Source organism: Vanacampus margaritifer, chromosome 11, assembly GCF_051991255.1.
Source record: "Vanacampus margaritifer isolate UIUO_Vmar chromosome 11, RoL_Vmar_1.0, whole genome shotgun sequence".
NCBI classification, from domain to species: Eukaryota; Metazoa; Chordata; class Actinopteri; order Syngnathiformes; family Syngnathidae; genus Vanacampus; species Vanacampus margaritifer.
In genome coordinates this window covers 12,795,034-12,806,962 of record NC_135442.1, presented here as the reverse complement: position 1 = coordinate 12,806,962, position 11,929 = coordinate 12,795,034, and the positions used below count along the sequence as shown (strand labels likewise).

Sequence of the window (11,929 nt, the reverse complement as noted above, 5' to 3'; positions counted from 1 at the left end):
CGACTTTGCTGAGGTCGCCCTCCTCGCCACTCTCATTGATACCCACCAACTAATCATATTGCACTGGGCAACCAGATGTTTTCCCGTCGCCTCAAGTTCCATTTCCTGTTCTACGGCTACCATCACTGGTACCCTAAAAAAATGATGACAAAGTTAATCACGCAAAGAAAATTGAGGGGTGAAGATCTTTGGCGAGCATCTGAGAGAGCCACAACATACTGTCCAGCCACACATACACGCAACGGACAACATGTATATACCAAAACAATATCTTTTATTTGTAGTCCATCACCACAGCCCTGGTAGACTATTTGCACCAAAGCCAACGGAGAAACACATGACAAGCTTATACAACAGAGAAAAAGAGAGAGGAAGTCAACTGGATGGTAAAAAGCAGTGCGCGTTTACATTGCCGTCTCACTCGCGGCCTCGCTTTTCTTATCGTTACACCAGATCTAGCTAGCTCTAGTTCTATGTTACCTGGCATACCTCGATTCAGCATTGAACCCACTCCACTCTGCGGACCATTGGAGGGATGGGGGAGGAAGGAGGGGATGGATTATTGCTGTGGGAATGATTTACCCAGAGTCAACAAGAGTCGAAAAACAAAAGAAAAGTGAAAACGGGAACAAGAACACACATATAAGCACATCTGGGTATTAGCAATAGGCTGGCTAAAGAAGTCCTGGAAGTTTTGGAGCACAAATTGTAGTAATGTGTGGTATTGTGTGCTGCAAAGCCCCTCAGGTTCTCTCCCCCCACCCCCCTTACACACACACTTCATGTGGTTAAAAATAAAGACAACGCTTTCCGCAGGCGGTCCATGTTTGTGCTTTTTCTTTCTTTTTTTTAATAATACTATTATCTTAATGAGGTCATAGTTTGGTTTGTTATACACTGGAGTTACAAAGGAAATTAAAATAGACTAATATTCGAATAGCCCACCAATGGTAAACAGTACAGTATTTTTTTTTTTTTAAGGGGAGGGACACTTCCTCCGCCCCCCCCTAAGTAAAGTCAGGTAAGAGGAGTCGAGAGGTCACTGATAGAATGCCTATACACACACGCGCGCGCGCACACACACACTCATACTACACACTCACATGTATGTACTGTACAGAAACAGTCAAAAACAATGGAGACAAGATGGAATTCTACCCAAGTCCTCGCAAAGCCCTAATTCTTCTCGATCCTGTTCCATACCGCATCCATGATTTTGTTTTGTTCTTAATTCGGAGAAGGAAAAAAAATAAGATGGACATGTACTGTAGCATCTCTATACTGACTTAGAGCAAGGTTGATTCCTCCTCATGAGACGTCCCCCAAAAAACACGAAAACAGTTATTTTTTTCTTTTTTTTTTGCAAAATCAATGCACAACAATTCCATACATTCTGAAGTTCATAAGTCAAAATTGTTCTTGTGGCAAAAAGGTACTCCCACCTCCATGGGAAAAAGTCCCCGCAGTCCACGAGCGCGACGTGAGCGGGTGTCTCCGTTCAGTTGATTCCAGGGTACATCCACCGTTTTTGGATAATACTTCCTCACTTAACGCCTCCCATGTACAAAGACCTCTTACGCCGTCCCAGAACATTCTAGATACAAAGTTTCCGGATTAGAACATTCCAGGGCCCGGACTGAAGCCCATGTCCATGTCACGCGGCCTCATCTGGCCCCCCATCATCATTGTCTGCTGCGGCGGGCCGCCCATGCCCTGCAGTGACATCATCATGTTAGGGGAGCCACCCGGGCCAGGGTGGGCCATTTGCCGTCCCTGCATCATTCCCCCGGGGCCGCCCGGAGATATCATCCTGGGTTGGTGGCCCATCATGCCTTGGCCCATGAACCCCGGCGGGCGCATGGAGTTGTGGCCGGGGTTGCCTATTGGCATGTCTTGGGGACCCATCCCCCCGCCGGGCCCCCCCGGCATCCCCCCCATCCCCTGCATGGGCATTCCCATTCTCGGGGGGCCATCGCCCATCATGGCCTGCATGGGGAAGCCGGAGGGGTGCGAGGGTTTGCCTCCGGGGTTATCCCCTCCGCCGCGAGGGAAGTAGGACAGAGTCTGGCTGGGCTTTTCCGACGGGATAATCCTAGACAGGTCGAACTCAGGGATGCCCGACGCTCCCGGTCGCATCACCTCGTGAAGGTCCGCCTCGCTGAAGCCGCCTTGCATGTTGTTGAACTCGGGTCCTCCGGGCGTGTTCGGCTTACACATGCCCCCATCCGGCCCGCCCCCATGAGGCATGTTCCCCATCCGTCCTCCCATTGGCCCGCCTTCTCCCTGGAAGCCCATGGGATGACCGGGGAAACCTTGGTGCCCGGGCCCGTTGTGCGGGGAGAAGGGGCCCTGCTGGGACGGAGACTGGGTCAGCGGGTAGCCCTGGTTTCGGTGGGCATAACCCAGACGTCCCTGGGGCATCATTTGGGGGTTGACCATCCCGGGGTCTTGCGGATTAGAGGGGATCATCATGCCGTGAGGCATCATACCGGGGCCCATGTTGGGGGCATTAGGAGAGGGCATTTGCGGGGGCATTCCGTGTGAGAGGGGCTGGGATCCCATTGGGTTCATACCGAGGGGGCTGAGGGCTGGCATGGGTCCGGAGTTACCAGGTCCCATCATGCGGGGATTGCCTTGGTGGTTCATTGGCATACCTTGTTGACAGACACAAAATAAATGATAGTTAGCACAAGCCATTCATACTACAACAATAAGCTTTCTTCTGTGATGTGATGATGGAATTTGACTTTATTCCGAATAATATACATGTGTTTATATTTAATTGCCAGTAACATATAGTAATAGAAAGAACAACTAATTGCTCTTCCACTAGGTGGCAGAATTTTCACAATTATCCTTTGAATGCACACGAAGTCTTTGCCATGCACGCACAGTCAATAAATTGAGACGGCTCATTATTTCAGTATCTAATGTATATACAAATAATGTTTGTATATACACACTTCAACTTATTAAAATACTTTTTAAAACAAATTGTAATTTGAACACAAAAAAGCATGCATAACATGTATAGAAAAGCGGTAGTCTCTGTGTAAAAGACGGGGGCAGGTATATGATGTTGCCGAGCGTGTCTTTGCTTGAGCTTTGGCCGATAGCAGCTCTTGTGTTTGTGTGCTTAATTGTTCACCCAACGTGCAATAAATGGCTAAAAAGTGCAACTGTGGCTCTCCTTTCCCACATATGAGAGCATTAACATAAGATGTAAAATCCCCCCAAAAAAATAGGATCACTTAAAAAATGGCAACCTATATACTTTTGTGATATTTGTTAAGTTTGCAATTAAATTCTTGTAATGACAATTATGTGCCTTGGGTGATTACATTTGTTGTTATACTACAACATTACCGTTGTTGTTGACAGAAGGCAGGTTCGGGGAGCGAGCTGGGGGCGAGTCGTCATCGGAACTGGCAACCGTCTTGATGGCGTCATGATAGAGCGGCGTGGAGCTGGGCATGGCAAACTTGGACATGCGCGACATCATGATGGAGAGCGGATTCTGGGAGAGAGTGGGCTCGGGCGGGATGGTGTAAGGGCTGCCCGATGGCACGTTGCCCGGGAGGGACATTGGGCCAGACGGCGCGCCGGACGAAGGCGGGGCAGAGGCAGGGCCATTACCACCTGCATGGTGCGAGTACAAAAAACATGAATCAAACATTAGGATTTGCTGGCATAGTGTTTTTTTATATGTTGGCAGTTGTGACAATGTGGTAAACTGTACAACCACAAGATGGAGGCAGTGGACTGTGAACTTGTGATTAAGACGTGCCATTGGTAGAGTATGGGCAAGTGTCTCAAAACAGGACCAGTCAGATAATGTATTTCATAATATTTTAAGGCCAATATTTTTATGTATAAATTGTGTAAAAACATACATGTTAAGCGCACTGAAGACTCGACATTGAGTGTGAATATTTACTTGTCTGGGATGAAGTGATTAATATTAATTGTTGTATTTTTTTTTAACATGATGTATGAGTCTCCAACTACATGATAATGATTTTACCACATTTTACACTTTTTTCATAGTTTGTCTGGTCTTTTGACTTGGACTCAGTTGTGACTCGTATATATTAAAATTTGAGCTCGAACTGCCACCAAGAGCCCCGTTCCCAAATCGTGTTTCGTTTCTTTTGACGGATAGCAAATACTTTTGGTGCATTAGCGTGGGTGGCCAGAATGTGGTGGGAATGCACCAAAAGTATTTGCCAACTGCCACAAGAAAGTAGAAAAAGAAATGGAAGAAGTAGTTGTTGCATTACTGCTGGTTATTTAGCAAGCTAAAAAGGTGGCCGTAATGCACCAATAGTATTTGCTAACCGCAAAAAGAACGTAGAAGCAGCAGTTGTCACGGCAACTAATTTGTCTCGTAAAATTTGCGCAATTCATGTATTATTTGCACATTTATCTGTGTTCAACTATAAACATGCTTCTATTGCACAAGTGTACTCTACCTTGCTCCATGTTCCCCATCATGTTTGGTGAGGTGAGGCTGAGAGGCGGCTTGCCACCTTGTTGCGGCACTCCAGGACTCTGCATGGGCGGTTTTGGTGAGGAGGCCCATCCCGGCGAGGGATTGGGAAGAGACGGAGACCTCATGTGAACGGGGGAGGCTCCTGCCGATCCCATCATGGAGTGCGGTGACTTCATTGGCGCCGACGAAGGGGGTGCTGGAGGGGCCTGGGGGCCTCCTGCACCCGTGAGCATGCCAGCCAGCTGGGACGGTGTCTGAGGTGATTTGAGGTTTCCAGAGGGTGAGCCCATCATGGGAGACTGCACCTGCCTCAGAGGAGGTGACTTGAGTGGGTTGACGCTGGGAGAGTTGCCCCCACCTGCTTGGACATTCAGATCTGCTGGCTTGCGCCCTCTTTGACCCTGTGGAGGGCCAGCATTGAGGGGCAGGTGGTTCATGCGACCATTACCTCCCGTTGGTGTGGCTCTGTGTTCTGGGCCAAACTGTTGCTCTCCGTGCGGGCCCCTCATTCCTCCGGGACCCCCTGGGAAAGGTCGCCCAGGCCCCATTGGAAAGTCTCCGGGTTGTGGATGCTCAGAGAAGGGCGGCCCTTGCATTGCCCTGCCTTGCCCAACCATGTTTTCCATCGGAGGGCCTCCTCTCATTCTCATCATCTCATCTGGACTCATGTTCATTGGAGGATCTCGTAGCTTGGAAGGGTGCATGTGAGGTCCAGGCCCTGGACCAGGACCCATGCCAAACTCCGGACCCATTTCTCGACTCCCCATTGCCTGGAGCCTCGACGATGGGCTCATAGGACCGTCACCGGGCATTCTTGGAAACATACCCATGCCATTTCCTGGTTCCATTCCACCTCTTTGGTGTCCCATCATCCTTTGCATTTCCATCATCATACCAGGGGGAAGGCTTTTCTCTCCTCCCATACCTTGGTGGAACATGGCTTCTTGGACTGACTGAGGGTTTGGGAAGCGCTCCCCTCGACCACCGGGGCCAGAAAACATGGGCCCCGGACCACCAGGAAACCCTCGTGCGTCTCCCATGCGAGGCGGCATGTCGTCAGGCCAGCCCATTCCGGGCCGTGGGGGTCCTTCCATCTCAGGATTGATCATTCCTGAGAAGCCAGGCATCCTCTGCATGTGGGGGGGCATGCCTCTTGGGCCGGGGCCAGGGCCCATGGCCATGCGTTCAGGGTAAGGGTCTTGTGGCCCACTCGGTCCTCCCCACATCTCTCCTGGGCCCATCTGGTAGGGCGGCGGAGGTCCTCGTATCATGCCACGTGGACCGTGGGGGTGCATCATCATGTCTGGAGGAAGCGGCCGATGTTGCATTTCTTGTTTCTTTCGCTTCTCCTCATAAAACTCTTGCTGTAACTTCAACCACGCTACCTGTTCTGGGGTCATTTGATCACCGTCTCCACAGCCACCCGGGCCCCCCATGTGGGGACCCATTTCATCCTGCGGAAAAGGGGGCATGTCCCTTGGCCCGTGGGGAGGTCCAAAGGGTGGACCTTGTGGGCGAGGTCCTCCTGGCCCACCTGGTGGTCCAAGGCTTTGAGATTGTGCCATCATGGCCTGTAACGGGCCTGGTTCGGACCTCCGTGGAGGACCGTCAGGGCCTCCATCGTGGGGCCCACCATGAGACTGTGGAGGCCCAGGGGGTGGTGCGTCACGGTCATCTGGAAAAAGCATGCGCTGGATGTCTCGCAATGTCTGCAGAGAGCGCTGGCGATGCTCCAACTGCTCTTGGGATAAACCTTCTGTGTTGGCCTCCATATTTAAAAGCTCCTGAGCCAACTGTTGCTGCTGCTGCTGGGGCGTTAGACCCGGCCCCCCGGGGCCCACGCCCTGCCCTACTTCACCTGCTATGGGAGCATTGAGGCCTGCCTCAGGTTGACTCATGGGTGTCTGATCAACTGGGCCTGCGTTGTTGCTGGGGCTACCGCCGGGAAGATTCTTTGATTCGATGCCTGCGGCTGACGAGCCATCCTGTGGAAGAACGCCAGACTGGCTTCCCTGGTTTGCGGACTGGGGTTGGGGCGGCTCCGCTATGCCCGTTAAGGACGGCTTGGATCCAGGCTGGTGGCTCTGATCTTGGCCATGGGACGGCGTTTGCTGGGAAGGCTTGGAGTCATTTCGGAGGGCGTTTGCTGCATTGTTCTTCAGTTAACAAAAAAGAAAAGAAAAAAGAAAACACGGTTAGAACTAAAACATGATTAGAGAGGTGAAGATGTCGACGTATTGGATATTAGGAGGTTTTTACCAGGAGGTGAGCTTTGTCTTTGCTGTTGGAGATGTTTTTCATGTGGAAGGTGATGATGTTTTCTGTATGGCCAGTCAAAACTGCATCAGCTGCCCTGAAGACAAGAAGAAAAGCAGACATCAGCAAACAGAGACAAATATATGATTTGTATTCAAGTGGCAGTGGATAGGGCGGTGATCATGGCATTAGAATACAGCCGACCACTTTATATGCACATCCGCTTAGAGAGTCCATTGTGGGAAAATATTTGGTCTTTATTGGCATCAGGATTTAATTTCCATTTGCTTCTGTAATCAATATAATTGTTAACACTCTAGTTTAACACTTCCTTATGTTCCACTGCTTTTTTTTTTTGTACTCATTGCACCAAGTAAGTGACACACTCCAGCCATCTTTCAGTCCAGTCATCAATGCCGCCGCACACTTTCAGAGAAAGAGTCGTGTTACTTCAGGCTTCCTTACTTGTTAGCCATCTCTGTGGTGAAGACATAGACGAGTTTGTTGCCTGGTTTCTGGCCACTAGCGGGTTCCGTCGTAGAGCCCTGGCCTCCCAGTAAATTGTGGGAGGGCGTGGAGGAGCGACTGAGTCCAGCGTTGGAGGTAGAATGGGTGACAGAATCTGGTGGCTTCACGTCACTGGAGTTACAGTCTGCAGAAAGACAACAGGACGAGACGACGTGGCTTCAGGACGTGTTGCAATGCAGTAATGCGTGGAATTGATCAACAGATGGACTACCAACACATGCTTGGAAGCACACTTACTGAAGAATCCTTTGTCATCTTCGTCACTTTCTCCCCCGGAGCACCAGTCGGCTCCACTGTAAGGCTGCCTCCTCTCTGCCACACACATCCTTTTCACCCTGCTACTGTCTGCACAAACACAGGAGAAAAAAAAGTGATCTTACACATGGCAATGTGAGTAAGAATGAGAGGCAGGCATGTGTATATACAGTAAGTTTTAGAGTGGTACAGAATAAACAGAAAATCCACAAAAGTTAAATCAAGACAACTGAATTAACCTTTCAGCAACCAAGATTCCAGTTGCTTCGATTCAACTTTTGCACGCATTACAATGGCCGAAATGATTGAGATCTTTAACATACAGTTAACAGTAAACCAGCAAGGGGACCTCGTTTTTACGAGGGAGTTCCGTTACACAACGTAACCCAAATTTGTATACAAGTCGAAATGTGACACAGCCCATCAATAGCCTATGCCAACGCAGTAGTAAAGTCATACCGTAAATGTTATATGAAAAACTGTTTGAGCCCACAACAATGAAACAATCCAAGACAAACAATCAGGTTCCAATAATAAAGTCAACATCATTCAGTTTCCTGATAGTCAAGTATTTCCTTTAAATAACTCTGGGTGTTGCTCAACTCTTAATAGCTAATGTCACGCAAGCTATTCTTATTTAGACAGCAAACTAATTGAGATTCGGTCAACAGCGAGGCCAAATAGTGCACTTCATTTTGTCACAAATGTTTTCAAAAGGCAATTCATCAACATTTCACTCACAGATCGATTGTGCTATTATTATGTCCACCCTCAATAAGAGGTAATCGTCTAAAGCTACTGGATATGACATCGGGTCAGCATGAGTTACAGACAAAACAGCATTCAAGCATTGCAGATTTTGTTCTGTTCTTCCAACGGTGAGCAGTTAAAAGCTTCATTACAAAGAAAGGTGGTATAATTTACCTATAAAATCATAGGTGCTGACAGCAAATCTTTACAAGGCCTCTGAGTAATACCGGCCCCTGAAACCTGCTCAACATGAATCAAGCGGCCATTATAAGATGCCTTACCTTTTTCCTCACTGGTGGGCGTTCCGCTCTCCGTCTGTTCGAACGATTCCACCGATGTGCTTCGCTCCCTTTTCACTTTCACTTTGGAGCTGGGGCCAGAGGTCAAGCTCTGGCCATTCTTCAGCCCGATACCCCCTGCCACGCTTTGTGCTCCTTTGGCACCCAGGGTCTTGGGATCGCAGGGCGAGGGCTGCGATTGGCTGCCAGCGCTCCCTGGCTTACCCTGATTGGGCATTTTAGAGTCCATCTGGGAGGCAGTGGAGGGGGACATGACGGGAGGTGAGCGTACCATGGCCTCCGTCTTAGGTTTAGGGCTGATGCGAGAAAGACAAATAAGAGCAATAATATTTAATCAGTTATGCATGAGCATGAACACAAATGGGGAAACAAAGAGTGGAAGTCCCTGATTCGGAGATTAAGACAATTTTCAGGTAGCATACGTAACGCCTCCAGAGTCTAAATAGCAAAATATTGTGTGAGTCATGTGATTGATTATTCCTAGTTAGATTATTGTCTATTCGAAAATAGGAGATTGCACAGTGTTCCAGATAGGACTGTGTTCAAGTCACTTTAACAAAAACAAAGATGGTAGAAAGCAAGCAAGGTAACTCTTTAGGGGTGTAAAATATATTGAGATACACATCAAATTGTCTTTTATTGGAGAGATATATCCGTGAAGGAAATGCCACATTTACAGTAGCCTACTGACAAGTTCATAGAAATTGTAAAATGACAAGAATGTCATTCAATCATACCCTCTCAAACTCAGTCATACCATATCAAACCGAATTGTAATCCTATTGAATCAACCGAATCCAATAATTCCACTTATAGTTCCAAAATAAACCGCCCTTGAATCACACCCGAAGTGTCAAGATGCTGTACATATCAAATAGTCATTTATTGGAGAGATGTACAGCCCTCTAACCAATCCATCTATTTTATGTTGGCAACCCATCTCAGATTACTTTGGGTGATAGCTGGGTTATACCCTGGAGTCTGGACTGATCGCCAGACAATTACAGGGCACACCTCTGGACTATTTAGGGTCTTCAACTGACGTAATGTGCATATTTTTGAAATGTGGGAAGAAGCTGAGAAAGCCCAAACAAGCACAGGAAAAAAATGCTAACTTCACAAGGGCTGGCCTGAACAGAGACTCAAAGCTGTGACCCCTCAAAGGGGAGGCAGACATCATAACCACTACATTGACATGAGGTTACCTAGTCATTAATAGGAGCTGACCGATATGGAGGTTTTTTTTTTTTAAACCTGATCCTGAGATTGGGCAGAACAAAATTATGATAACCGATTAAATGGCAAATTAATAAAAAAACATGTAACTTATTTTTGGGTCATTGAATGCTAAATATATCGATTAAATCGGCCAGCTGAATGGAGTGGAGGGCTCAATGTCGTTTTTTTTTTTTCCATACGGTACATAAAGCTTCTAACCGTAAAAGCTTATGTTCTACCTCATCTACAGCGCTCCATGGAAAGAATACAACATTGCAGACATCGGCCCTGTAGAAATGACTGCTGTCTTACTAGCTCACTATGAAAGCAGCTCAGTCTCGTCGAGCAGGACAAATCCAACTTTCAGAGAACTTTCTTGCCACACCCTAATCCCTCCCTCCCGCTTGCCCTCGTACACACTTGTACAAGCAGTGTGAAACGAATGCCAACAAGTCCAAAAAGCACAACCGCAGCCTTGCTCACTATATGTACAAACACATGGGGCTGCTGCGAGTAGAAAAGCAGGGGAGCGCCAGGGAGAGTTTTGGCAGTCCAGACAGCTGTTTCCAGAGACTCAAGCATGAGTTTGCAGGGAAAAGTTCCAACGACAATGCACTCCCTGAACTCAGGGACATCTCCGGATCACACATGAGGCCACAAGGACATGCTGAGGTTGGACCTGAACTCAATTTTACTACTATTATCCTACAAGAAGAAAATACCATAGAGCCCTTTTGACTCATTGCTCACAACTGTCTTTTTTTCCGACCTTAAATACTCCAATTTAGAGCACTTTCCTCCAGGCCATATGATACAGCAAAACTTGCCATTTGGTCAAAGATAAAGCACATTATATCGGTTGGTATTTTTTAGATTCAATGGCACTGATCCCGCCTCTTTTCGAAACAAAAAAACAATGCAAATTGCCAATGAAAAAAAGATAGATTGTCCTTTTTTAAATAAAACATAACATGAGCTTGAGACGCAACATTTTCTTCAGTGTTTAGAAAGGGACTATAACATGAACAAAAACATGATCATGCTAATGTTGCTTGTTCAGTCTACAAAAGGCCTAAATTACATATTTTTTAAGGCATACAGTTGAGAATTGCATGTGCCCGAGCATCCAAATTGGTCTCAGTCTAGAGCCCTGCAACATCAGTGAACTCTCACTGATGTCCATCCATCCATTTTCTATAGTGTTTGTCCTGATTAGGGCCACGGGTGAACTGGAGCTTATCCCAGCTGTGGGTACACCCTAAAATGGCCACCAGCCAATCATAGGGCACATACAGACAAGCATTCACCCTCACAGTCACACCTACAAACAATTGAGTACAATGGAACCTAACATGTATGTAGGGATGTGGGAAGAAAACCCCAAAATGGATGCTTTTACTGCTATAAACGTGGACCAGCTCCACATTTCTTCCATTTTCAGTTTAAGAAAATTCAAATATGTTACATGTACTTCCTCAACGCACTTAGCAGATAAATACGCTATGCTAAATTTCATAAAAAGAAATGCATGGTTATAAAGTCAAAGTCATGGCCCAGCATCCTTAAATGCTCGAGCCCCACTCACCTTTGTGTGTTGGTGGATGGGGAGTTTTTTAGCCTATTGGAGTGCATTGATGGGGTTACCAGGACGACCGAACAGGGCGAAGTGAGGTGCTGGTGGGGACTGCCCCCGTGTGCGAGCGGCGCCTTGGCACGGACGTTCCTGGAGCCGGGATTGCCGAGGTTGCTGAGGTTCCCCCGTCCGTCCTTGGCCTCCTCTCGCTCCTTCTTGCCGCGCTCCTTCTTGCTAAAATGTGTCGCTGCTGTACCTGCCGCCGCTGGCCTCTCCTCTTGGACCTCCAACATTCTCCCTCACGTCCTTGTCTATGTGAGTGTGTGCGCCCGCCCCTGTTTGTTTGTGTGTGGTGTGTTTGTGCGAAAGAGAAAATGTGTAAAAACAATAACAATAGTCCAGGAGTCTTTTCTCGTTCACTGTGTATTTATGAAACTCCTCAAGGGGGCTTTCAATGGCCCTTGGGCACACTGTTGAGAAAGAGAGGGAGAAAAAAAGAGGTTGTTAACAAAAATGGAAAAGGAGACTTTAGTCTGAGCAAAACTAAATACAACGGTA

The 11,929-nt window shown here is 47.7% G+C and overlaps 1 protein-coding gene across 2 annotated transcripts in view; it reads right to left on the bottom strand.

Moving 5' to 3' along the window:
• Positions 1-253: 253 nt before the first annotated feature.
• bcl9 (BCL9 transcription coactivator) overlaps positions 254-11,929 on the bottom strand; it is a 34,650-nt gene continuing 22,974 nt past the window's right edge. For both annotated transcript variants that reach the window (XM_077579067.1, XM_077579066.1), the window contains exons 3-10: positions 11,384-11,841; positions 8,563-8,876; positions 7,514-7,621; positions 7,214-7,400; positions 6,752-6,845; positions 4,473-6,648; positions 3,367-3,639; positions 254-2,654 (exon numbers count right to left, since the gene is read on the bottom strand). In XM_077579067.1, coding sequence (XP_077435193.1) covers positions 1,615-2,654; positions 3,367-3,639; positions 4,473-6,648; positions 6,752-6,845; positions 7,214-7,400; positions 7,514-7,621; positions 8,563-8,876; positions 11,384-11,664 — 4,473 coding nt within the window. In that variant the 5' untranslated portion in view covers positions 11,665-11,841 and the 3' untranslated portion in view covers positions 254-1,614. The remainder of the gene's footprint in view (positions 2,655-3,366; positions 3,640-4,472; positions 6,649-6,751; positions 6,846-7,213; positions 7,401-7,513; positions 7,622-8,562; positions 8,877-11,383; positions 11,842-11,929) is intronic.